This window comes from Podarcis bocagei (assembly GCF_964188305.1).
Source record: "Podarcis bocagei genome assembly, chromosome: 1".
NCBI lineage: Eukaryota > Metazoa > Chordata > Lepidosauria > Squamata > Lacertidae > Podarcis > Podarcis bocagei.
The window spans coordinates 131,340,551-131,367,378 of NC_138125.1; the positions used below are offsets into that span (position 1 = coordinate 131,340,551).

At 42.6% G+C, this 26,828-nt stretch overlaps 1 protein-coding gene and 1 long non-coding RNA gene across 7 annotated transcripts in view; one reads left to right on the forward strand and one right to left on the reverse strand.

Annotated features, from left to right (window-relative positions):
• The window catches only part of BMPR2 (bone morphogenetic protein receptor type 2), an 83,501-nt gene that overhangs the window by 50,457 nt on the left and 6,216 nt on the right, over window positions 1-26,828 (forward strand). For all 5 annotated transcript variants that reach the window (XM_081205709.1, XM_081205706.1, XM_081205708.1 and 2 more), the window contains exons 5-12: window positions 11,638-11,748; window positions 13,198-13,289; window positions 14,006-14,236; window positions 15,569-15,683; window positions 18,158-18,318; window positions 20,918-21,065; window positions 23,885-24,021; window positions 25,244-25,419. In XM_081205709.1, coding sequence (XP_081061835.1) covers window positions 11,638-11,748; window positions 13,198-13,289; window positions 14,006-14,236; window positions 15,569-15,683; window positions 18,158-18,318; window positions 20,918-21,065; window positions 23,885-24,021; window positions 25,244-25,419 — 1,171 coding nt within the window. The remainder of the gene's footprint in view (window positions 1-11,637; window positions 11,749-13,197; window positions 13,290-14,005; window positions 14,237-15,568; window positions 15,684-18,157; window positions 18,319-20,917; window positions 21,066-23,884; window positions 24,022-25,243; window positions 25,420-26,828) is intronic.
• Window positions 12,212-26,828, reverse strand: part of LOC308582102 — a 45,520-nt gene continuing 30,903 nt past the window's right edge. The window contains exons 2-5 of one of the 2 annotated variants that reach the window (XR_014005489.1): window positions 17,914-17,948; window positions 14,658-14,764; window positions 13,509-13,586; window positions 12,212-12,605 (exon numbers count right to left, since the gene is read on the reverse strand). This is a non-coding gene — a long non-coding RNA (uncharacterized lncRNA). The remainder of the gene's footprint in view (window positions 12,606-13,508; window positions 13,587-14,657; window positions 14,765-17,913; window positions 17,949-26,828) is intronic. The other variant, XR_014005488.1, reaches the window with a different exon arrangement.

The window sequence follows — 26,828 nt, forward strand, 5'->3', positions numbered from 1 at the left end:
GTCTTGCGAGGCATTCGTCTTGCGGGGCACCACTGTATTTCTGGGTTAGCGGAGTGTGTAACCTGAAGCGTATGTAACCTGAAGCATATGTAACCTGAGGTACCACTGTACAGCTCAGCCTTTAAAATTCCAAATCTGTTGAACAAAAGAAAACAACTTACAACAAAAGGGCAAAGTGTAGAGGTGGTTTTTTTTTTAAAAGTAGCAGGACTTGCAGATTTCCTTCTGGCTAACTTTGGTGCACGTATCCAGGAGGAGAGCTGCAACTATTTAAGAAAGCCCATCTGTCTTAAGTGCCTGTGTGCCTCGAAGTTCCGTCACGTGGCTTGCCTTGCCTTTCCTCATTACTCTTTCAGCAGGAAAGATGTAGCTCAATGTTTACTTCTCTGGAGGACAGGTCAGCTGGAAGGAAGAAGCTTAGCTTGAAGCCTCCAGGCTTCCCCAAGACTAGTGGTAAAGCACTGTCTGACTATGGGAAATGATTGATTGATCTTGCCGTCATGGAAAGGAGACAGTTGCTGCTGGCTTGGTAATTTGCTTCTTCCATGCTCATTAACTATTTGAGGCGACTTCACATTGCAGTGCTTAATTTTGAGAGGTGCTATGGATAAAATCTGCAGCTGTGCAAGCAAGCAGGTAGCCTTATCTTTAGATAAGAGGAAATTGGGTATTATTACTCCAGGAGTAAAAGGCGCACTGTGTATGCTCTGAGCTACCATCTTTATTTGCTACTTCATGTGTTTTGTAGCCATTCTGGAATTCAGATTCCAGAAACTTGTATTGAGGTACTACCACTTAACCCTTTGGCTGCACAGATCATGCAAGGCTGTGATATGTGATCCTCAGGGTCCCTTCCAACTCTACAATTCTATGATATATTAAAACTGACTATGGCATAACATTGTATTGAAACTCCTGGGAGAGATTATCTGGAAGCTGGATGCTGGTAACCTCAACTCAAGTCTCCTTTTCATAAGATTCCAGAAGGCAGTGGGAGGTTCTGAACTGGAATTTGATGGGTGAAGGACTGATGATTTAATCCAGACCAAGTGGAACTGGTGTAAATGGCTGTTTTTTATGCTGTGATTAGGCTATCTGGAGTTACCTGTCCACTGAGTCTTTTTTTCTTATTGTGGCACATATCACAGTCTGTTTTGTTCTGCTTCTAGTAAGCCACCAGGCCTCATCCCCTAGTCCCGCTCGTGGGTGTCTCTGTTTTTAAATTTGTGAAATGTCAGAGACCATATAATTACCATACCACCAAGCCTTACTAGAAGAATTACTGTACAGGACTGAATAAAAGCTGCCCTAGAACAGGCTTCCTCAACCTCGGCCCTCCAGATGTTTTTGGCCTAAAACTCCCATGATCCCTAGCTAGCAGGACCAGTAGTCAGGGATGATGGGAATTGTAGTCTCAAAACATCTGGAGGGCTGAGGTTGAGGAAGCCTGCCCTAGAATATATACTGAACCCCTAATATGAGGTCTCTTTGAAAGGAATGTACTGTATATATACCATAAATCTTGGGCACCATCCAGTGCTTTTACAATTTAGAGAACCTGTGGAACCCCTTGGTTCTCCTACATGTCAGGCTTCCAGCACCACCTGTTGAGTGGAGCAAGTGATCCTTTTACAAAACTACTGAAGGATAGAGTTTCAAGTATCAGTTCCATCCAAGGTGTCATCTTAAATCACAGCTTCTCTACCTGTAAGAGCGCAGTTATCAGCTGCTCTCAGATTATATACAAGCCTCCTTTTTTTAAGGGGTGTGTGTGGCCTATATTCAGACTAAAAAAGGTAAAGGGACCCCTGACTATTAGGTCCAGTTGTGACTGACTCTGGGGTTGCGGCGCTCATCTCGCTTTATTGGCCGAGGGAGCCGGCATACAGCTTCCGAGTCATGTGGCCAGCATGACTAAGCCGCTTCTGGCGAACCAGAGCAGCGCACGGAAACGCCGTTTACCTTCCCGCCATAGCGGTACCTATTTATCTACTTGCACTTTGACGTGCTTTCGAACTGCTAGGTTGGCAGGAGCAGGGACCGAGCAACGGGAGTCTTGGGGATTCGAACCGCCGAGCTTCTGATTGGCAAGTCCTAGGCTCTGTGGTTTAACCCACAGCGCCACCCGCGTACAGTACTATTCTACAAACTCTTCTTCCCAAGCAGTTGCATCACCAGGAAATTTCATTACTTGGGCTTAGACTTAGGCTTAGAGCTAGGAAAAGGCTGCTTTGATAATGAATAGTGTTTTACGCCTTCTGGTATGTGCCTAGCAGTAGGCAGATTCTATGACTGAAACAAGAGAACTTGTTGCCACAATTAAAAAAAAAGTCACAGCATTTTGAACTAAAAAAATCTTGGGTCAATTTCAAATGAGCATTTCCCCCTCTGTTGTGTTGTTTAGTTGTTTCTGACTCTTCATGACCCCCTGAACCAGAGCACGCCAGGCACTCCTGTCTTCCACTGCCTCCCACAGTTTGGTCAGACTCATGCTGGTAGCTTCGAGAACACTGTCCAACCATCTCGTCCTCTGTCGTCCCCTTCTCCTTCTCCTTGTGCCCTCAATCTTTCCCAACATCAGGGTCTTTTCCAGGGAGTCTTCTCTTCTCATGAGGTGGCCAAAGTATTGGAGCCTCAGCTTCACGATCTGTCCTTCCAGTGAGCACTCAGGGCTGATTTCCTTAAGAATGGAGAGGTTTGATCTTCTTGCAGTCCATGGGACTCTCAAGAGTCCCCTGTGTAGAATAAGGCAAAATCCACACAAATTGTACAGGAAACACCTATGAGCAGGAATCTTAACACCTTGCTTGGAGAAATCTTCATAGATGTTACATTTTGATCGTGATTATTTTGTAGTGAGAAAAGTTGTTATGGAATAGGTCATTTGTACTTGAAGCAACACCATTCTTAATATATTAGGGTAAACTTAATTTTGCTGACCAAATTTTCAGCCATATGATATAACTATTAGTTCAAAATAATGCAAATAAAGTTCAGTGTTAAATCAAGCAGTGCCATAAAACACTTTACAACAGGATTACAGTAAATTTGGTATAACGTATTGTCTTTGTATCCAAATATCTATAGTTCCTTAAAGAATATGAGACTACTGCATGAGATCAAGGCAGAACGCTAAATCAAGAATTAATGTTACGACACTGAACTGGCACAAGCCCTGGGCTTGCACATTCCCCACTAACCCTTCCCCTTCTCTCCTTTGTACACAAAGAGAGGAAGCCTGAGAACGTCAATTTGCTGCTTGGAACAAACAGTAGCTTCCCATAATAAAGTGTGACAGAAATGGGAGTTTGTTCCAAACAGCAAACAGAATCTAAGGTTTCTAGACACTAACCCAACGATAACCCAAGTGGTGCCCTCCAGATCTTGCTGGACATCAGTTCCCATCTGTCCCAGCCAGCATGACCAATGTGGTTTGTGTTACTCTCCAAACTAGAATTGCAAACATGGTTTGAAGCCGTTTTGTCATTCTGGTTTGCTGGGGGAAGCGCAGACCATGGCTTGCTGGTTCAACGTGTGTTGGCAAACCAGTTGAAGCAGAGTATGAAAGAAGAGCAGCGAGTGCATGAGTGCAAGGCTCCTGTAGCACCAAAGCATGATTTAGCATTACATGTGAATCATTTCCATATGATTTCTGTAGCTCCATGTGTGAGAGTAACAACTTTTTTGTAGATATGCTAGTAACCTTTCCTGAGAACTCACAAAGTTGCAGCTGATATATTAGCTAAACCTATTGAAATGAAAGTGCAAGAAACGAGAAAATACTTCACAGTGTGTAAGCGTTTCAAATAATTTAGTGAGTCTTTTTTTCGGCATCTCAATTTATTCTATTGCATATAGTCCTCTTTACTTGATGTTCTGCTTAATAATAAACTGCACTTAATTAAAAATAGCTGCAATTAGCTTGGATTATAGTGAGAAGAAGTGCCACCAGGTGTCCCAGAATGCAACTATAATCTGACTATGGAAGAAGCTCAGTCATAAGTATGGGGTAATGGTTTGAGAAGCTGGATTTAATTAAACTAAATGTTGCACTGCTTAGCATTATTAAAACTGTGATAAACTGGTACCTCTTTGTACGTGAATACTCTTCATTTTGATTGAAATCTAGTTTCATAAAAGATGACACAGAAGCAAATGAAGTCTTAGGGTGAAGCTCAGATGTTCCAAATCCAGATAACCTCCCTAGTTTTGTCAGAATGATTAGATTGTGGAGGAGCTCATTAAGTCATTCCCGTACACACACACACACACTTGCATTCGAAGAGCTAACAAGGCAGTACAAAAGCAAAACATGTGAATCATAGAATCATAGAATATGGTTTTGGATCTGGCCATAGCTTTGCCCAAGAGGCCTGATCCTGAAGCTAGTGTAGCAAAAGCAAAAGTAGTGCTTCCTAGCACCATTTTGAGCTGCTTTGCCCCTGGGGTACCGGGAACAAATTCAACATGAGCTTCTAACAAAAGGACTTGGAAACTCAGTCTAAACCATTGTCCTTTATCAAAGAACTGGCCACTTAGTTTGCTATGCAACTCTCATCTGACGCAAAATATACAACATCACTTTGCTATTTTCAACATCCTTTTGTCGCTAACGTCTCAAAACCATTTCCAGAACTCGCAGTCACAGCCTGTCAGATAACTCCCTTTTTCCTGTGGTACTTCTGTTGTATTCAAAATTAATTCTTCAATACAACAGGATACTTATTTCATTCACAATAGAGCTATAAACACTCTCAGTGCTTTTACATGTACATCTATGTGTTTAAGAAAACAATAAAAATAATTCCTTGCCCCAGGTAGTTATGAATATGACCCCTAATTGCTCCTTATGACTTCCTATTCTGATTCTTTAATTCTAAGAAATTAAAGGGTTAGTTTTATTCCACATGTCATTTCAGACAAGGGGTTTAGGGTTATTGTTTCCTATCCTGCCTTTTTAATTTTATCCCTTCAACCTATCCTGCTATCTTTCTCCCTCCATGCCTTTATTGTCCAGTTGAGATTTTAAAAAATCTCATCACTTTTCCCCTGGGCTGGTGGGTGACAAGTAGAACTAGTATCAAATGTAGACTTCCTTCTTGGCCGCACAAAAACTCACTCATGTTGATTTATATCCCATCCAACCGAAGGCAGAGATTCACTGATAGACAGAACAGGGGTTGCCAACCTTTTGGGGCCACTGGGTACATTTGGAGTTTACAAAAAGTGCCAAGGAAGCCATTGACAAAATGGCTGGGCTGAGGTGAGGGTGTGGCATAACGCAAAACGACTGCCATATCTAAAAGAGCAGAAAGTGTCAGGACCACAAAATGGTGGAAGGATGCTTCTCTCCATCAGCTGCGTAGGAGAAAAGGTACCTGCTTCAACCACCACTACAATAATTCACAGATAGAGTGTATCTTCTCTGTTCAGAGCAGGTTGTTGTTTTTTGGCGGGGGGAGATGTGTACACTTCTACGTGAGCAGTGGCGAAGCTGCATGCTCTGGCACCAGGGGCGGAGAGCAGGTGGGGGCGTGGCTGGCGTGCATCCTGGGGGCGTGACGCATGTCCCAGGGGTGTGGTGTGCGTCCTGGGGGTGTGGTGTGCTGCGCGGTGGGTGGGGGGTGCACAGCATGTGTCAGGGTGGCCACGATGGTGCCCCCTCCCCGATGGTGTTGGCGGCAGTGTGCTCCCCCCCCCCCGTTCCTCTGCCAGTGTGGGTGAGTATGTTTAAGTATGTGTACAAATAGAACTAAGCAGGAACAGCAAGTGGTTTTTCATTCATTGTAGATTTTTGAGGAGATATTTGCTTAAAGCTTATACTGGAACATTGCAGGAGGGGTTCCAGGACCTCAGTTACCCAGCAGTGGACGGAGGAATGCTGCCCATGTCACTAGGATGCCCAGCCGTGTCACGCCCCCCCAGCTAACCTATCATCTACTTTGGTGGATCTCCCAGCCCACTCACCCTCTTTCTTGCTTTGCTTGACTATGGCCTTGCTATGACTAATGTCGGTTGCCTGGTTGTGGGGCCAGGTAGGAATTTTTCCACTTGGCAAATTGGCTCCAGCCATTTGGTTTTTGCCTACCTAGTAGCAATCGCCACAGCTTCGTAAGGTTAGGCATTGGGTAAGTGGGTGGCACTGTGGGTTAAACCACAAAGCCTACGGCTTGCCGATCAGAAGGTTGGGGGTTCGAATCCCCTCGACTGGGTGAGCTCCCGTTGCTCGGTCCCTGCTCCTGCCAACCTAGCAGTTCAAAAGCACGTCAAAGTGCGAGTAGATAAATAGGTACCGTTCCAGCGGGAAGGTAAACGGCGTTTCCGTGGGCTGCTCTGGTTCGCCAGAAGCGGCTTAGTCCTGCTGGCCACATGACCAGGAAGCTGTACGCCGGCTCCCTCGGCCAATAAAGCGAGATGAGCGCCACAACCCCAGAGTTGGTCACGACTGGACCTAATGGTCAGGGATACCTTTACCTTTACCTATACTGGAACACGTGAGCACAGTGTGGGCCCTGCATGCCCCCCCCCCAAACAATATGCAGTAGAACACTATGCATGTAATACGTTGTAGAAGTAATGCAGCATTTGCAAGCCAGCTAGTTGATTTTTCCCCCTCTTGACATTTGTTAAACACTTATCAGTAGTTTGTGCTGGCTATAATTTATTTAATCACTCATTTAAAAATCTGAAGGAAAACCACAGTTGAAATATTAAGGAAGCAGATGCATAGTACTCTGCATTTAGTTTAAAGTTATGATAATGATAACAATAAACTATATTACTGGGGGTGGGGAAGCCTAGGCTCAATACTCCAAAATGCAGCAGAGGAGATGGATAGAGCATCCATGAAATTATTATATTTATTTTTTTTGTTATATATGCTTGTAGAAGTAATACATTTGGGGTTTAGGTGCTGGAGGTTCTTCAAGATTTCTGATGAAGTCTTATTTCTGCAGGGAAGTGGCTAAAAAGAGGAAGGGCATGAGGGTTAGAACTCTTTAATAGCATACTTAATAGCATACATGATCAAGACTACGAACCAAGGATGTTAGGGGAGAAGATTATGTACAGTACAGTATGTAGCACAGCAGTTAAGGTAACAGGAGTTTGAGGCTTGTTGGGTAATCTGCCTCTGCCATAGTTCAAATAGGACAGCACATTTGATACAATCTCTTGTTCTGCTATAATGGAGTGACATAGCTGTCAACATTTCCCTTTTTTAAAGGGAAATTCCCTTATTCCGATTAGGAATCCTCACAAGAAAAGGGGAAAGTTGACAGCTATGTGGAGTAACAACCCTACTTGTAAAATTGCTGCCACTGAATAATTGCTGGATTGGCATGGCACAGTGCTAAAGAAATGCAAACTTTCTGCATAGACAAGAGAAAATGACTCCTTATCACTTTTTGAATATTGACTCGCTATGCAGTATAATATTTGTACTGGTCGGTCACACTGCAACAACAGTCTCAGCTGCTAGACAGTGCAAGAGCCAAGACTCAGAAGCAGGATCCCAAAGGGGCACTTTAGGAGGCATATACACTGCCATGGCTGGATTGGGGGCAGGGAACTCTCTTCCCCCCATTTCTCCCTGGCAATGAGGGAGGCCTTTTCTGGCAGGGGTGTTTTAAGTGTGTGTGTGTGTGTGTGTGTGTGTGTGAGAGAGAGAGAGAGAGAGAGAGAGAGAGAGAGAAACTGGGTTGTGGAAAGAGATCATTGTCCTTTAGGTGCAAGAGGATATGGGGTGGGTGAGGGGGTAAGGTATTACAACCCTTCCGTAGGTTCAGAATCTGAGGAATAGAGAAGACGTTGTGGTCTTGTTGTTGTTTAGTCGTTTAGTCGTGTCCGACTCTTCGTGACCCCCTGGACCAGAGCACGCCAGGCACTCCTATCTTCCACTACCTCCTGCAATTTGGTCAGCCTCATGTTTGTAGCTTCGAGAACACTATCCAACCATCTCGTCCTCTGTCGTCCCCTTCTCCTTGTGCCCTCCATCTTTCCCAACACCGGGGTCTTTTCCAGGGAGTCTTCTCTTCTCATGAGGTGGCCAAAGTATTGGAGCCTCAGCTTCAGGATCTGTCCTTCCAGTGAGCACTCAGGGCTGATTTCCTTAAGAATGGAGAGGTTTGATCTTCTTGCAGTCCATGGGACTCTCAAGAGTCTCCTCCAGCTAGTGAGAGGGAATTGAGGCAGGCAGGGTGGAGCTATTGTCCTGGAGAAAGAAACTCTGGCGGAGGGAAACAAAGGCAGTGGAGTGAACATAATATTTCATATACACGTTTATCTAAACTAATAATTGTAAACGGTATTCTAGAACATGCTGTAAATAAAAATAAACCTGCTTCATTATAATCGCAGTCAGAATAAACTAATGTGGAAACAAAATTCTTTTGCATTAGGGATTTTAGCCCGAATGATTATTCTTCCTTGAGCATCTTAACGTTCTAACAAATGAATTGCAACTGCAGTGCAAAAACAATTAGAAATAAACTAAACACAAAGCTTCTGTTGGTCATTATGCTTTTCTCAACTACTTTATTAGTTCTGAATCAGAAATAAAATTGCAATGAAAAGATCAGTTAGTTGTATTCTGTAACTAGAAAACCATCTTATTGCTGCAGAATCTTGGACAATGGCAGGATTAGAACTGATTTTAAACTTCATTTTTCTCTCTAAATCATAATCTGAATTTACTAGGAAACATTCTTAAAGCCCAATCATACTATAATTTTCTTCCTTTGTGAGGTTCCAACAAATATGAAGACACAAATAGCCTTACAGTGTGCCTAATCCAAGCATAATTCAAACCAAGTTAACAACCAGGAGCATTGTTTTATAGAGCAGCTTTATACCAGTGTGTTATTTTATGTGAAGGTCATCCAGCTAGAGACTGGCTGTGGACTTTGTTTAACCCCTGAAATAATTTCAAATTACTGCCCTGTGACCAGGAGGAGAAGTCAGCAAGATGAACAGTCATCTTTGTAGTCTCTCCCTTGTCAATTTAGGATTTAAGATAACTGAAAAAGAACTGCATCATGATTAGCTCTAAACATTTCAGTTAGTCTACACGAAGCTGAAGGTTTTGGGTATGGAAAGATGTTGGCAAATAGAAGTAGCTAATAGCTATTTGGAATGGGGGCGGGGAGAGAATAGGTTGTAGCTCTGGGGCCAGCTCCGTGGACAGAAAAGGCACATACTTTTGTAAGCTAAGAAAATAATAATAATAATAATAATAATATATTATTTGTACCCCGCCCATCTGGCTGGGTTTCCCCAGCCACTCTGGGCGGCTTCCACAGAGACCAAAAATACACTAAAATGTCACACATTAAAAACTTCCCTGAACAGGGCTGCCTTAAGATGTCTTCTGAATATCAGGTAGTTGTTTATCGCTTTGACATCTGATGGGAGGGCATTCCACAGGGCGGGCGCCACTACCGAGAAGGCCCTCTGCCTGGTTCCCTGTAGCTTTGCTTCTCGCAATGAGGGAACCGCCAGAAGGCCCTCGGCGCTGGACCTCAGCGTCCGGGCAGAACGATGGGGGTGGAGACGCTCCTTCAGGTATACTGGGCCAAGGCCATTTAGGGCTTTAAAGGTCAACACCAACACTTTGAATTGTGCTCGGAAACGTACTGGGAGCCAATGTACGTCTTGCAAGACCGGTGTTATATGGTCTCAGCAGCCGCCCCCAGTCACCAGTCTAGCTGCCGCGTTCTGGATTAGTTGTAGTTTCCGGGTCACCTTCAAAGGTAGCCCCACGTAGACCACATTGCAGTAGTCCAAGCGGGAGATAACTAGAGCATGCACCACTCTAGCGAGACAGTCCACGGGCAGGTAGGGTCTCAGCTTGCGTACCAGGTGGAGTTGGTAGACAGCTGCCCTGGATACAGAATTGACCTGCGCCTCCATGGACAGCTGTGAGTCCAAAATGACTCCCAGGCTCCTGGTCCTTTAGGGGCACAGTTACCCCATTCAGGATCTTTAATAAAAATTATTTTTAAAAAGAAAAGAAAATGCAAGCCTTTTATTAGCATCTGAAGAGTCTTATTGGCGCCAAGGAACCAATATCAGCTACTTCGTGGGAAACGACATTGAGAAAACATGGTGATGTGATGTGATGTTCTGCATGCAATTAATGGAGGAAGGTTTTACCTCCACTGCCCAAGACGTTATGCCTCTGAATGTCAGTTCCTGGGAATGGCAAGAGGGGAGGGAGACTGCTGTTGTACTTGGGTAATGGTTCCGGGCTTCCCATGGGTGACTGTGAGGATCGAGTGCATGGGCCTATGGCTTGATCTAGAACTATCAAAACAAAAAGACCATATAAGATAGCTGCCAGCTACGATGATCAAAGCCTGTCCACATCAAAAGACAGCAGCAAATATCAAAGCCACGCAAGACAATGGTGCATCTCGATAAAAGGAGCTCTGGTAAAACACTTGCATGTAATTCTTTCTGTTTTGTTCTGATCTGTTGAGTGAAAGCTTGACTGTTGTTGTTGTTGTTGTTGTTGTTGTTGTTGTTTAGTCATTTAGTCATGTCCGACTCTTTGTGACCCCATGGATCAGAGCACACCAGGCACTCCTGTCTTCCACTGCCTCCCGCAGTTTGGTCAAACTCATGCTGGTAGCTTTGAGAACACTGTCCAACCATCTCGTCCTCTGTCGTCCCCTTCTCCTTGTGCCCTCCATCTTTCCCAACATCAGGGTCTTTTCCAGGGAGTCTTCTCTTCTCATGAGGTGGCCAAAGTATTGGAGCCTCACTTCACGATCTGTCCTTCCAGTGAGCACTCAGGGCTGATTTCCTTAAGAATGGATAGATTTGATCTTCTTGCAGTCCATGGGACTCTCAAGAGTCTCCTCCAGCACCATAATTCAAAAGCATCAATTTGTCAGCGATCAGCCTTCTTTATGGTCCAGCTCTCACTTCCATACATCACTACTGGGAAAACCATAGCTTTAACTATACGGACCTTTGTTGGCAAGGTGATGTCTCTGCTTTTTAAGATGCTGTCTAGGTTTGTCATCACTTTTCTCCCAAGAAGCAGGCGTCTTTTAATTTCGTGGCTGCTGTCACCATCTGCAGTGATCATGGAGCCCAAGAAAGTAAAATCTCTCACTGCCTCCATTTCTTCCCCTTCTATTTGCCAGGAGGTGATGGGACCAGTGGCCATGATCTTTGTGTGTGTGTGTGTGTGTGTGTGTGTGTGTGTGTGTGTGTGTTTTGATGTTGAGGTGAAAGCTGATACATAACTAGAAACTGAAATCCAGTTTTAATTTCTCAAAAGTCTTTCACTTATTTTTTTTTACCTTCCCACAGTAGGCTTGCAACAAGTTGGCAGGTTGCCTTTTCTGAAGACCGTAGTTTTGTCAGCATCTAAAAATAGTATTCCAAAGAGCAATGTTGTTTACCTTGTGTATCCTCAGAAAGAGCTATTGGACTTACTAAAATGATTAACAGCTAGATCCTTATCTTTAATTGAAGCGATTTTAACATTAAATAAAAAAATTAGCGGTATGTGATATAATCACCAGAGTAATACTTCAGTCTCATTTGCTTTCTACTGGCTATCCTAATACTTTCTGAGAAACATGCCTTGTATGAAAAAGCCATAATACATAGTTTTCTTTCTTTCAGATTCATCATATTCACTTCGCCGAGATGAGACAATTGTCATTGCTCTGGCATCAGTATCTGTACTGGCTGTTCTGGGGGTTGCCTTTTTCTTTGGATACAGAATATTTGGAGGTAAGCTTTGATGAGTGTGTTGTTAATTCTCATCTTTTGTTTTTCTTATCATGATCATTCCTGAGTTGCTTACTCTTTTGTTTGGCAATCCAGTTTTTTAAATATAAAACACATTAAAACAAAACGTCCCCATAGCCTACCCAGAGATCAGAATGCAGGCAGCAATTTGCTGCCAGCTTCAGTAACATTCAGTCCGTTCCCTTTTCCCTGTGAGGGCCATGCTCCCAAAGCAAATATCCAAGCTTTAATGTCTAGAGGGCCTGTCACATGCACCTTCTCTATTTTTCAGAGAGGTGCTACACAACTACTGGAGCTATTTGGTGGCAGTTGATGGTAACAAGAAAACCATAATAAAGGGGATGGATGTGACAAGGTGTTTTAGATTTTGCAGATAGTATCTTTTTTCCCCAAATTTTTTTTTTATTGGTTTTCACAACATTATAAACAAACAAACACATAAGACAAACATAAATCATAGCCTTATTGAAAATTACACTTATTAACATTGTTAAGTGACTTCCTCGCTTCCCCTTGGTTGAATTCCATTGCATATCCTTTTAACGGTTTTCCAAATCACAGTTCTTATAAAATTTAACTTAAACATTAACATCCTTAAATCTTCACATTATGAAATTAAACATATTAATTCATCATTTAACATAAATAAAATCCTAAGCCAATTAAGTATCTGCAAGCTGTTTTCAGTTAATTTAACTTGACATATTTAACTAAGTAATCATTAATTTAATCCATTCTTCCTGGTACTCTTCCTCCTTCGTCGGCTAGCTCCGAAAAATCCCTCATCTTCATCTGCCATTCTTCTATCGTTGGTAATTCTTGGGTTTTCCACTTTTTAGCTAACAAAATATGAGCAGCAGTTGTGGCATACAAAAATAATTTAACATCTTTCTTGGGCAATTCCAAACCTGTTATTCCAAGAAGAAAGGCCTCTGGCTTATTTATAAATGTATATTTCAACATTTTTTCCAATTCATTGGACTTTTCCCAGAAATCCTTCACCTTGGGACAGGTCCACCACATATGATAAAAGGTTCCTTCCTTTTCTTTACATTTGCAACATAGATTGTCACAGTTATGATATATCTTTGCTAATTTTACAGGAGTCAAATACCATCGGTACATCATTTTCATTATATTTTCCTTTAACACAGTGCATGCGGTGGGATTTTGCAGATAAGATCTTGAGGAACACAGCATGTTAGCTGTCCTGATTAACCTTGGCATAGGGAAAGTAATGTGCAAAACTCCATAGCTGGCATCAATTGGCCGTACTAATATTGGTTCTTCTAAAACTGTCACTCTGTCTAACTCTTTAAGTTGTTTGCAAGGTGTCTCCTGGATAGGTTTGTCCGTTGCCAAGACATTGTCAAGACCTTGGACATTTTGATGTGTAACACAAACTTTTTTTCCTGGCTCTTCTTTCATCAGGAGATCATAAACAAGGTATGCACAGTATAGACATGATGGAAGCAGCATCATCTGAACCCTCGTTAGATCTTGATAATCTGAAGCTACTGGAGGTAACTATGCCATTTGGAGTTTCTAGGTCTTTGCTCTTCGCATGAGTTATGAATCACCTGATCAATTTAGTACAATATGTTAATGCTTACTTTACATACATACAAGTTAGTATTTAAGGATTTTTGCAGCCACACTGATAATCATTTAGTTAGATGCTACTTTTTTGTACCTGACAACTAGGTCATGATAAAGGGGCTATTCATTCATTCAATAGTGGCCTTCATCTTAAGATCTCTTTGTTCTATAACATTATCACTCGAGTATTTCTTCATAAATAAAACCGCTTGTATTCTCAGCTGGTGTTTAGAAAGACAAAATTAATATTTTTGTGGTTACTATATTCACAAGTTTGTGATGATCTGCATGCATGAAGCCCCATTTCTATTTTAATTTAACAAAGCCATGCCTCATCAAGCCAAGCATAACATGAGTCATGTCTTTGAATCCTGTTATTGGGTTCTTCCTCTTCTTTTTTAAGTAACAACAATTTCCACTTGTATATATGTTTCTTTAGATACTAAGATGAACTATATGCTCTACCATGTCAGAGTGAACTGTAGCACTGCAGTTGAAAGGCCCAAATCCATGGACAAAACTCAGTGCTCATGCTCACTGAAATCAAGAAATTTAAGTGGACTGTCCACTGGACTGTGGCCAAAATGTATATTGTATTAATGTGAAGTTCATCAAATGGTTACTTTTTTAAATTTCACAGCTTATTGGTCGAGGGCGATATGGAGCAGTTTACAAAGGTTCCTTAGATGAGCGTCCAGTGGCTGTAAAAGTATTTTCTTTCACGAATCGTCAAAACTTTATCAATGAGAGAAATATATACAGAATCCCACTTATGGAACACGACAATATTGCCCGATTCATTGTGGGAGATGAGAGATTCACTGCAGATGGACGGATGGAATACTTATTAGTGATGGAATATTATCCCAATGTAAGTAATAATTTAAAGAGAGTTACTTTATACACCTTTGGGAAGATAGAAAATTGATTTAAGTTGCAATGAATGTAAAAATATTCTGTGGGGATTTTACATTAGTGTATTTTTAGTAACAACAGGTCAGGTTCATTCATTCGTTTTATTAATATGCTCCTTTTCCACACACAAAATCAGGCTTAAAGCAGCTTACAACAAGGAAACGGATGCATGTCAAACAAATGCTACAAAAACATTTTCACAATAACATAGCAAAACAATAACGTAGCAGCAATTTCATAATAACATAGCAAAACAATAGCAAAGATAATGATATACCAAAAAAAACCCACATTCCAGTACTACAAATCTAACAAGACTATTTAAAGAACATGCAGAATCGAACAGCAAAAATAAGAAGGGAGCTTCATAATTTCACCTTAGTCCTAGAAACACCCCTCCCATGATGTTGCTCCGCTGCTTCTTATAAGGCTTCCACTGGTGGAACTACTACTCCCATGATATTAAAGAAGAAAATGCCAGGAGCTGCATTATATACACATGAAAGGTTCTGTCACATTCTGGCATCACATTCTGAATCTAGAACAAGATGTAGTAACTAATATAAAGGTAAAGGGACCCCTGACCATTAGGTCCAATCGTGACTGACTCTGGGGTTGCGGCGCTCATCTCGCTTTATTGGCCGAGGGAGCCGGCATACAGCTTCCAGGTCATGTGGCCAGCATGACTAAGAACCAGAGCAACGCACGGAAACGCCGTTTACCTTCCCGCCGGAGCGGTACCTATTTATCTACTTGCACTTTGATGTGCTTTCGAACTGCTAGGTTGGCAGGAGCAGGCACTGAGCAACAGGAGCTCACCCTGTCGCGGGGATTCGAACTGCCGACCTTCTGATCGGCAAGTCCTAGGCTCTGTGGTTTAACCCACAGCACCACCCGTGTCCCAGAACCTAATATAGGGCTTTACAAATAGGAGCATGCTTAACCATGAATGGTTGTGTCACTGGAGCCTGGGATGCCCCCAGATGTCTCTTTCCTTTTCTCATATAAGTGAGCAATTGTGAAATGTGGTTAAGTCGTTTGATTAAAGCTGCCTCAGAAAATACCATTTCTTTTGCCATCTAGAAGCACATCTGGTGGACATGAGTGTCATTTTTAGATAAAGCCAACAGTAACCACAAACAAACTAGCACCTCTCTTCCTGTTAATAAAAGCAGTAACCTAGGTCCACAAATTTTGAAATGGAGTAATTGGAAATAAGTGTTGATTAAAAGTCTCTACAAGGGACTGGTGACCCTAACAACATGCACTGTGTTTATTCCCTTTCCAGGGCTCTTTGTGCAGGTATTTGAGTCTTCATACTAGTGACTGGGTGAACTCATGTCGTTTGGCACACACTATAACTAGAGGTCTGGCATATCTCCACACAGAGTTACCTCGAGGAGGTAAGGCCAGGGGTCTGCAGCTTTCCATAAAGATAATTTAGGATTTTCTGTTTGATAACAGAATCAAAGGATTTTTATTTTATGGTGATGCAAATATTTCTGTCATTAGACATAAGCAACTCTTCTATACACTTTTTTTGAACCCATTGTGCTTTATGTAAGTTCATTTGGAGCCTTCTTAAATAATTAGTAACTATGATGAGGTGTCTTAATTTTGGCACTTGATTTAAAATACATCGTGCTTTATTTGCTTGCACACTTAAATTATTTTTACCCTTCTCTTCAGCTGAAAAATGGCTCCAGTAACAGTATACTCTCAATGCATGCTGAGCAATGTATGATTGAAAAAGTAGCACAAAGCCTGAGAAAAATGGCCTGAGAAGTTGATTGCAAATAAAAATATATGGAACTAAGATTTTTTGAGTCATTTGTTACCCCACAGTAACTTTGAAGGCTGCTTTTAGCAAAAAAAAAATTGAACAGAAATACCAAATAAGAGCAGGTGCAAAAATTACAGAATTACTCCATGTCTCTGACTCAGGCAACCAGATATTATGTATCAGAAGAAGGAGGAATGATAGCTCAGTTGGTAGAGCATGATACTCTTAATCTCAGGGTTGTGGATTCAATCCCTTCGTTGGGCAAAAGATTCCTGCCTTGCAGGGGGTTGGACTAGATGACCCTCAGGATTCCTTCCAACTCTACAATTATATGATATATGTGTCTTCTTTGTGCATGGGGAGAAAGAAGAGACACTATTTTTGCCATATTTTTCTATGCTATTTGGTTGTATCTAACAGTATACATCTGCTGATCAAAATAATCTGTTGTCATGGCCTGCCCCAGGTAAAGAAGCACATACAGTGGTGCCCCGCAAGACGAATGCCTCGCAAGACGGAAAACTCGCTAGACAAAAGAGTTTTCCGTTTTGGAGGTGCTTCGCAAAACGAATCTCCTATGGGCTTGCTTCGCAAGACGAAAATGTCTTGCGAGTTCCTGGGGGTTTTTTTACCCCCCCTTTTTCTAAGCCGCTAAGCCGCTTATCAGCTGATCCGATAAGCCAATAGGCCGCTTATCAGCTGATCCGATAAGCCAATAAGCCGCTAAAAGCCGCTAAAAGCCGCTAATAGCGCTAATCCGCTAATCCGTCAATGGGCTTGCTTCGCAAGACGACAAAACCGCTAGACGAAGAGAATCACAGAACGGATTCTTTTCGTCTTGCGAGGCACCACTGTATATGATAGTTTGCACTTTGTCTGCAAGAGAAATACTACAATGTCTAGCCTCTAGGCAGCTGTCCACAGGTCTGGGTCCTATAGAGCAGTGGGCCCCTTCCCCTCCTTCGGCTTATATACCCTTCTCTGAAAGCTGGATTTAGGCAAGGCAGATCTACCATAGATCACTGTTTTGCCTTAGCACATCTTATCGATAAATACGCCAAGAAAACCCGTGGGGTCTTATATGCAGCCTTCATTGATTTGAAGGCTGCCTTTGATTCAATTTCACGAGTAAGACTCTGGGCCAAATTGAATACATCCAGTATAGATAAAAGATTGTTATTTTTGATTAGTGGCCTATATAAAGATACTGTGCTGTATGTAAGATCTTCCACAAGTGGCCAACTCATAGGCCCTGTACCAGCCACCAAGGGGGTTAAGCAAGGTTGCATTCTAGCCCCAGCTTTATTTAACCTATATATCAATGATATGGTTAAAAGCTTAACATCTCCGGAGTTTCATGCTCCTAAATTAGCCACAAACCCTCCTCTGACGGGTTGCATGGCCACAACCTGAAACATCTCCTGCATGGACATCATCACTGCTCTTCCCTTTTTAAGCCCCACTTGGTTCTAGGAGACAGTGGGGCAGGGGAATGTTGGGAATCCACTGACCTGTCCCTCGCCTGAGCTACCCCTTCTTCCTCCACCACAACCTGCACACCTCCCTGCCTTGATTCTTCCTCCTCCACCTGGTCTGGCTCCTTCCTGAGAACCAGCATCAATCCCCATAAATCACTGGCCTCCTGGCCCCCTGTCTCTGCCACACGTTCTTTGGAGCACTGCCAGTCTGTCAGCAGAATGCTGAGGGAGGCAGTTATTGGTGATTCCCCTTTCCCCTCTGTAGCCCCTCCTTGTCCCTCTGAATTTCTTCTCAAGTGTCCCACAACCATTTTAAGCAAATTTAGGGGTACTCATGAGCTGCTGGGGGGAGAAAGAATATTTGGAAATTACCTCTCTTTTCTTCCACTGACAGAGACATACTTGTTCTGTAAAACAAAAAAGTGTGATAATATATTATTTTAGTACTGGCATAGATATTTATTCTGAAGTTTGCACAGTTTGTTGCTTTTTAAAAATATCCATGATTATAGAACAGATTCTTAGATTCAGAATAGTACAGCATAGCAATCATTTCATAGTATATGGACAGAAACAATTAGAAATCCTAAAGCAGGGTTTTCAAATGTCCAAACAGATCACTACAAACCTGCCATCTCCCACCGGGATTTGAACAGCCGTAACGTATTGGTGAAGAATGATGGAACATGTGTTATTAGTGATTTTGGACTCTCCATGAAGCTAACAGGAAATAGACTAGTGCGCCCAGGGGAGGAGGACAATGCTGCAATCAGTGAGGTAAGTATGGAAAGAGAATACAATGGTTGGACACGGTTAAATCATGCAGAACAGAAGGATTCCCTTCAGAAACCTCTTCTAAGATCTTAAGGAAGTTCACGGAAGGAAAGTTTCCCATCAACTCTCCCCTACAGCAACCTGATTCTCCTCTCCTCCATCCCGAAAAAGCATCTCCAGCCATTGGGAGTGGGCTTCTGAGACAGTGTGGAACAGGACATGAAGAGGGGATGCAGGGCGAGGAACAGTAACAGAGAGCCAGTAACAGAGAGCCAGTATGGTGTAGTGGTTAAGAGCGATAGACTCGTAATCTGGTGAACTAGGTTCGCTTCCCCACTCCTCCACATGCAGCTGCTGGGTGACCTTGGGCTAGTCACACTTCTCTGAAGTCTCTCAGCCTCACTCACCTCACAGAGTGTTTGTTGTGGGGGAGGAAGGGAAAGGAGATTGTTAGCCACTTTAAAAGTCCTTAAAACAGTGGTGTCCAAACTTTTTTCAAAGAGGGCCATATTTGAGGGCTGTGGGGGCCAACCAAAGTTGTTGACCTTTTTTTAGGATTGAAGTTGTTGAGGTTTTTTAAAGATTTTACCCCATAAATAATAACTGTCACAGGGGCCAGATTAAACTGACCGACGAGCTGGATTAGGCCCCCAAAACAGACTTTGGACATTCCTGCCTTAAAGGGAGTCCAAACTCCTCCTCTTCTTCTTAACTGAATATGAGACTTGGATCCAAAAATAAGTTAACAAGGATGTTCATAGAAGGATAGGTTCTTTCTTTCTTTCTCTCTTTCTTTCTCTCTCTCTCTCTCTCTCTCACACACACACACACACTGATCACATCTCAGCCCACATTGTTCAGCTGGTCCCCCAAACTTACAGAGAGGCTCTCCAGAGGTCACAGGCAATTGCAAAGCAGAGAGGCTGATGGGATTTTTTTCTTTCATGAGCTTCCTTGACTCCTGTTAGAACCCAAGCCAATGAGAGTTCTCTACTCTACCTTGAAGCAGAAGACGCTGGTTGTTTTTTTAAGGGATACTTTGTTTCGAGCACAGATCTTTAATCAAAATGTTCACAGAAAGGCCCCCAAATATTTCCTGGTTGCCGCTTGCTTATATTTTGGAGTAGAGAGGCCAAGTCCTTCATCCCTGATACAATGCATGTGAATAATCTTGATTGGTTTGTGGCAGAGCTCTGCGGGTTTGTCTGCCTCTCCTTTCTGGTTACTTCCTAACATACCTTTCCTTGACCACATTCGAGTACTGTGTACTGTATTTTTTGCTCTATTAGACTCACTTTTTCCCTCCTAAAAAGTAAGGGGAAATGTGTGTGCGTCTTATGGGGTGAATGCAGGCTGTGCTGCTATCCCAGAAGCCAGAACAGCAAGAGGGATCGCTGCTTTCACTGCGCAGCGATCCCTCTTGTTGTTCTGGCTTCTGAGATTCAGAATATTTTTTTTCTTGTTTTCCTCCTGCAAAAACTAGGTGCGTCTTGTGGTTTGGTGCGTCTTATAGAGCGAAAAATACAGTAATATATGAACTCAAACAAGAATGTATTGAGAAAGGAAGAAATATATCGGCATTGGATTTAATTAAATAGGTTATACACCTTGCTTAAGGATTGTATATGGTGTACATCCTGGACTTGATTCGCATGTTAGGAAGTAACCAGCAAAGAAATTTGTTACAAACATTACCATTCAGCCTGTTGCGCCCATTATTTGTTTGCACATGTCAACAGACCTTTCCAACACCTCCAGTAACGGCTGTGTGTTTAACCTGAGATTGAAATCCCCTCTACAGGTAGTTCAGTAACTAAAATTTATAACTGAATCTGAAAAGGGGAAATTGAAAGAGAAGTAATCCCTGCTTTTTAGTTCAAGATACATATAAATCCCAAGTGCCTCAGTATATCATGCATGGTTTTTATTTCTTTTTAAAGGTACAATGTGAATTTTGTATCCGTATAACGATCTAAAGGATAGCTGTTCCCAGAATACCAGATTTACTATTTCACTTTTTACCGTGAAAGGAGGGATAGTATAAAATACTATAAAAGGTCGTTATTTCACCAAAATGTTTTTTTTTAAAAAAAACCAGCTCCTCATGTTTCCTTTTGCCAAATGGAGGTGGAGAAATGGTCTGATCCTGTCACCTGCTCAGTGTGAATGAATAAATATATCTCTAAGGCTATCTGCCCTACATGCAGCTGTCACTCTTTATGCTCCTGCTGGAAATAAGAGAACCTTTATTATTAATTTTGAGGTCAAGGAAGTACTGAACTTTTAAGCTAAACATTGCTTTGCTCCTGTTCCACTTATGGCTACTTCTCAAAACTATTAGATCATGCCACAAAAGACTTTTATTGGGACTGAGCACACAACAAAATGGGCATAGTTGTTATTATAAATGTGGTTAATAAGACCAGGACAAGGCAGTATGGCCTTGAAAATGCTTTCTGTTCAAGAGATTCCACCCTGAGAATGGAAGCGAACATAAATGGGGAGGGGTAGTTCTACTTAATTCCTTTTAAAGATAAGGGCAATAGATGGTATTTTGTAAATACTGAGCTAATGTTAAGAATGTCACAACATGTTTCTGCAGGTTGGTACAATCCGCTACATGGCCCCCGAAGTGCTGGAAGGAGCTGTGAACTTGAGGGATTGCGAATCCGCTCTAAAACAAGTAGATATGTATGCACTAGGCCTAATCTACTGGGAGATTTTTATGAGATGCACAGACCTGTTCCCAGGTAATAGAGGAATTGCTGGAATTCTTCTACTCCGATTACATGCACTGGTTTGGGGTCTTTTGCGGGGTGAGGGTTGCTATTGAGATCTGTAAGGATTGGCTGTAAATACCAGTTCTCTTGTTTGCTTCCCACAGTGAACTCAGTGCCATCTAGTGTTTCAGAGTTGTACTGAATGTTATAATTCATGATGAAATACGTAGCCTTGGTGCCTGATAAAGTAATGTTGCCGATAAGCTTTAGGTATTAAGGAAAGCTTATATGTTACCTGGTAAAGCTGAATGAATACTGTGGACATGTCCACATGAGGTTTGTTGTGTGGCTGGTGGTATACACAATCTCCATCAACACACACACACACACACACACACACACACACACACACACACACAAATACATATGTATGGCAGACCAGTAACATCTGGAATTCTGCATGTGTAGCACAAGCCACAAAAGAAGCAGGGAAGGCCTCAAAACAGCACATTGTGGGATTTTCATATTTTGTTACCAAGGCAAACCAGGTATATGGGGAGCTTCCATATAAATATGTCCCTGAAAGGTTTACATTTTGAAAAATAAAATGTCAGGTTTTTTTTAATGAAGTATGTGAGGAAAGTATCATTAGTCTGAATTATAATTATTTAGTTGTTATTAGTACAGTGGTACCTCTAGTTACGAACTTAATTTGTTCCGGAGGTCTGTTTTTAACCTGAAGCTCTTCTTAACAAGAGGCGTGCGTTTGCTAATGGGGCCCCTTGCTGCCACTGCACCACCGGCACACGATTCCCGTTCGCATCCTGGGGCAAAGTTCTCAACTCAAGGTAACTCTTCCAGGTTAGCAGAGTTTGTAACCTGAAGCATTTGTAACCTGAGGCGTTTGTAACTCGAGGTACCACTGTATTCCTTTATTATTTCAATTTATTTACCACCCTTTATCAAAAGATCCCAGGGCATTGTACAATGTGGCAATTGCATTTTGCACCAGCTGAAGTTTCCAAACTGTCTTCAGAAGCAGCCCCATGTATAACACATTGGTTATACATTGGTTACCAGAGTGTAGGCCACAGAAGTTAGGCTATCCTTGTCCAGATAGTGGTGCAGCTGGGCCAAAGCTGACAGAAGGCACTCTGCACCACCAAGGCTACCTGGCCTTCAAGCAACTGGGCCTCAAGGAGTGGATCCAAAAGTACCCCAGAAGTACTTGCTCCTTAAGAGGGAGTGTAACCACACCTGCAGATGTAAAGGAAAAATAGACCTGTGTGGCATTGGCATATTGCTGACAACACATGCACAAACTCCAGATGACTCCACTCAGCGGCTTCGTATAGATATTAAACAATATGGGGGAGTAGAATTGAGCCTTGAGGGACACCTTCTTGAAGGCCCCACGGTGCTGAAATACAGTCCCGAAGCATCACCCACTAAAAGCGACCGTCCAAGTAGGACTGGAACCATTGCAGAGCAGTGCCGCCCACTCTCAGCTCAGATAGCCTCTCCAGGAGAATACAGTGGTCGATGGTATCAAAAGACATCGAGAGGTCAAGGAGGGTTAACAGGGACACATTGCCCCTGTCTCTCTCCTGGGCAGTAACCAGGGCAGTTTCTGTGCCAAAGCCAAGCTGAAACCCTGATTGAAATGGATCTAGAAAATCAGTCTCCTCTAAGAGCACCTGGATCTGGTCAGCAACCACCCACTCAAAAACCTTTCCCAAGGAAGGGAGGTTGGCAACTGGCCGGTAATTACCAAGGTTCTCGGAATCTAGAGATGGTTTCTTAAGAAGCGGTCTTCTCACTGCCTCCTTCAAACAGAAAGGAACTGGCCCCTCTCATAAAGAGGCATTAACCAGCTCCCTGGCCTAGACAGCTGTCTCCTCCCTGCTGGATTTAACAGCCAAGAAGGGCAAGGGTTCAGAGCACAGGTATTCGCTTGTACCAATCCAAACGTCTTGTCCACATCCTCAAGCCGCATCATTTTGAGTGATCCATGTCATCTGTTGAACTTCCCTAGATAATTCCTAGGATTTTTCGGATAGATTTACAAGATCAGGTGGAAGAAGAGGCAAAGATTGCCATACAGTTGTGTTTGAGTCAGTGTAGGAATGGATAAAAAAACGCATCCATGAACTTGTAGAAATCAGCCCTGAGTGCTCACTGGAAGGACAGATCCTGAAGCTGAGACTCCAATATTTTGGCCACCTCGTGAGAAGAGAAGACTCCCTGGAAAAGACCCTGATGTTGGGAAAGATGGAGGGCACAAGGAGAAGGGGACGACAGAGGACGAGATGGTTGGACAGTGTTCTCAAAGCTACCAGCATGAGTTTGACCAAACTGCGGGAGGCAGTGGAAGACAGGAGTGCCTGGTGTGCTCTGGTCCATGGGGTCACAAAGAGTCGGACACTACTAAACGACTAAACAACAACAACTGCTGCTGCTACTAGCCTTTATTGGTATAAGTTAAAACAGTAAAATCATACAAAAAGATCCAAATATGTTGTAGAATAGTTAGGATCAGCATGCAGGATGCACTATCTGGTTTCCTTTAAATATCTCCTGGTCCTCAAGTAGGCAAGGTCCCTTAAATGCTGCTGTTCTTCCTCATATGTTAGGCATAACATATTTGCAGAGCTTAGGCAATTTTGTCAATCAGCTTTGCAAAAGAGCGAGATTAAGCCAATAGCACATGCAGCTCACAGTACAACTGGACCAAATATTGGTTCAGATGCAAGAGGAAAAAATATGATAGGCATCTTCCTGCTATGCCTGGGCATTTCAGAGCTATTTGGACTTTTTGTTTACGTTTAAATTATTATGTCTGTAAACAGGAGAATCAGTGCCAGAGTTCCAGGCAGCATTCCACGCAGAAGTTGGAAACCACCCCACTTTTGAAGATATGCAAGTTCTTGTTTCAAGGGAAAAGCAACGACCAAAATTCCCAGAGGCCTGGAAAGAGAACAGCTTGGTGAGAGAAGCAAGATGCTACCTCCCCCCCCCCCTTTTCATTTGGAAATCATATGTAAGATGTTAGATTATGGAGTTGGAGGCATAACATTGGTTTAATATGTAAGTTGCTGTCTTTAGGAAACTAAACTAAAATTAATAAAAAGTAATATTTGAGTGCAAGATACAAGTATGGGCTGGACATTTCATGATGGGGTCAGTAACGTATTCTATCTTTCGTGTGTGTTCTCTTTAAATGCCCAGTTCACTGTCTTGATCACTACGCAGGACACATCAGTGTGCTTTAAAATATACTTTATTATAAAAATTTAATGTGCTATTTCAGGCAATGTCAGTCCAACAGACTGATGAATACAATAAATTACCATACTCTGTTTTTGGACTAGACTTTGTTCCATTTGCTCAGTTTCTTAATTCATTAACATTCACAATAGAAGTAACAGATGTAAGAATCCTCATTCTCAGTAATCTGATTATAGCTACCATGTCTGTTTAGTAAGATTTGTATAAAGACCTGAAACCCTTTTTATCAACCTCTACCACCCACCTTGTAACATATTTTGAAAACATGTAACACGATGGAAAATATCGCACTGTTGCAATCAACACTTTTAGAATAATTTCTGTTTCCCTGTTTGTGAAATCATATAGTTCTTTTATCAACTCTGTTGTCAAACGACCCTAGACCAAATTGCACCAGATCAAGTAATAACATACCTTAGTACAGACAAGATTACTTACTCATTGTAGTATTTTTCTATAAGTTTTACTTGGGAGATGCCCCATTGAAATTAGTAAGGCTGGCTTTTGAGAAAATATACACAGGATTGTGTATCATTTCTTGACCCTTTAGAACACAGGATATGTACCCATATTTTTCGCTCTATAAGATGCACCAGACCACAAGACGCACCTAGTTTTTGGAGGAGGAAAACAAGAAAAAAAATATTCTGAATCTCAGAAGCCAGAACAGCAAGAGGGATCGCTGCGCAGTGAAAGCAGCAATCCCTCTTGCTGTTCTGGCTTCTGGGATAGCTGCGCAGCCTGCATTCGCTCCATAAGACGCACACACATTTCCCCTTACTTTTTAGGAGGGAAAAAGTGAGTCTTATAGAGCAAAAAATACGGTAATTTTGAGATTCAGTTTCATTGTTTGGTCTTAGAATGTGTGTTGAAGTATAGCTTTAAAAGGGTGCAGAATGTAATGCTGGTTTACTTTATAGGCTGTGAGGTCACTGAAAGAGACAATTGAGGACTGTTGGGATCAGGATGCTGAAGCTCGACTGACAGCCCAGTGTGCTGAAGAGAGGATGGCTGAACTCATGATGATTTGGGAAAGGAACAAATCTGTCAGCCCAACAGTCAACCCTATGCAGTCTACAGCTATGCAGAACGAGCGGTAAGTAGTACTAAGTGTGTGCTGTTTTCACAATCTGATTCCAAAAATCAATGAAACTTTTTAAAAAGTACATTGTATATGCACTTAAGTGTCCCATTTACTGCTTTCAGTTCTCATCTCAGAGTTGAACTTTGATTTCAAGGATGTCACGTTTTCCCTGAACTAAAATCATGATACTTCAATAATCGGGAAAATGTGATTTCCCCTTAGACAGTATCTCTGTGTAAGTCATCTGTCACAGCGCTGTCCAGCAAGGAATGTCCAGAGTGAGGAATTAGCTCTTTCTTGACAAAAGTACACTTACAAGTTAGGAAAAGGCATGTCCATCAGTCCTGCATCTCGCAGCTGCTCCCAGGTGTGCACCCAATGAGGCAAGAGTAGCTCACCCCGAACTCCACTTATGTATCTCTCCCCCCCCCCAAGTGGTACGCAAGCAGGTGAAGACTACATCTGTGTGTGGCCTGTTTCTGCTCCTCCCACTTCAATCCTCTTCTGGTCCTGAGAGACAGTGGGGCAGGAGAGGTGGGGGCAGGAGATGTGAAAGCCCTTTACTCCATACCAGCCTGACCTATCTCTTCCTCCTCGTGCTTGTGTTCTTCACTCTCCAATACTGCAGCTTCTGCCTCTGACTCATCAGATCACTGATCCCTTCTTCCAAGCCAGTCTCCCGGTACCCACTCCTCAGTATCCAGCCACCATTCCTCAGTGTCCAGCCAGTCTTTCACATCAACTAACTTAGGGCTATTAATTTCAGTGGGTCTGCTTAGAATGAAGTAAAGGTAAAGGGACCCCTGACCATTAGGTCCAGTCGTGGCCGACTCTGGGGTTGCGGCGCTCATCTCGCTTTATTGGCTAAGGGAGCCGGCGTACAGCTTCCGGGTCATGGGGCCAGCATGACTAAGCTGCTTCTGGCGAACCAGAGCAGCGCATGGAAACACCGTTTACCTTCCTGCCGGAGTGGTACCTATTTATCTACTTGCACTTTGATGTGCTTTCGAACTGCTAGGTTGGCAGGAGCAGAGACTGAGCAACGGGAGCTCACCCCGTCGCAGGGATTCGAACTGCCAACCTTCTGATCGGCAAGTCCTAGGCTTTGTGGTTTAACCCACAGCGCCACCCGCGTCCCTTCTGCTTAGAATATGAATAGTTAAATTCAATCCAAGGGCAGGTTGACAAGCACATATTTATTGTGCAGTAAGTGCAGCTACAACATGATCACTGAGGCCATTTCCAGACAAAAGTCCAAAATAGCACTTGTCAAAGCCAGTATTATGCCTGTTCCCACATTTGGAACAGTGTTGAAATAATAGTGCTACGAATGAGATAAAATTAAGTAGGCATGTGAGTGCTAGAATGGTGACATACAGCTTCTGAAGGGGAAAAAAGTCTAGACCATCACACTGAGGTCC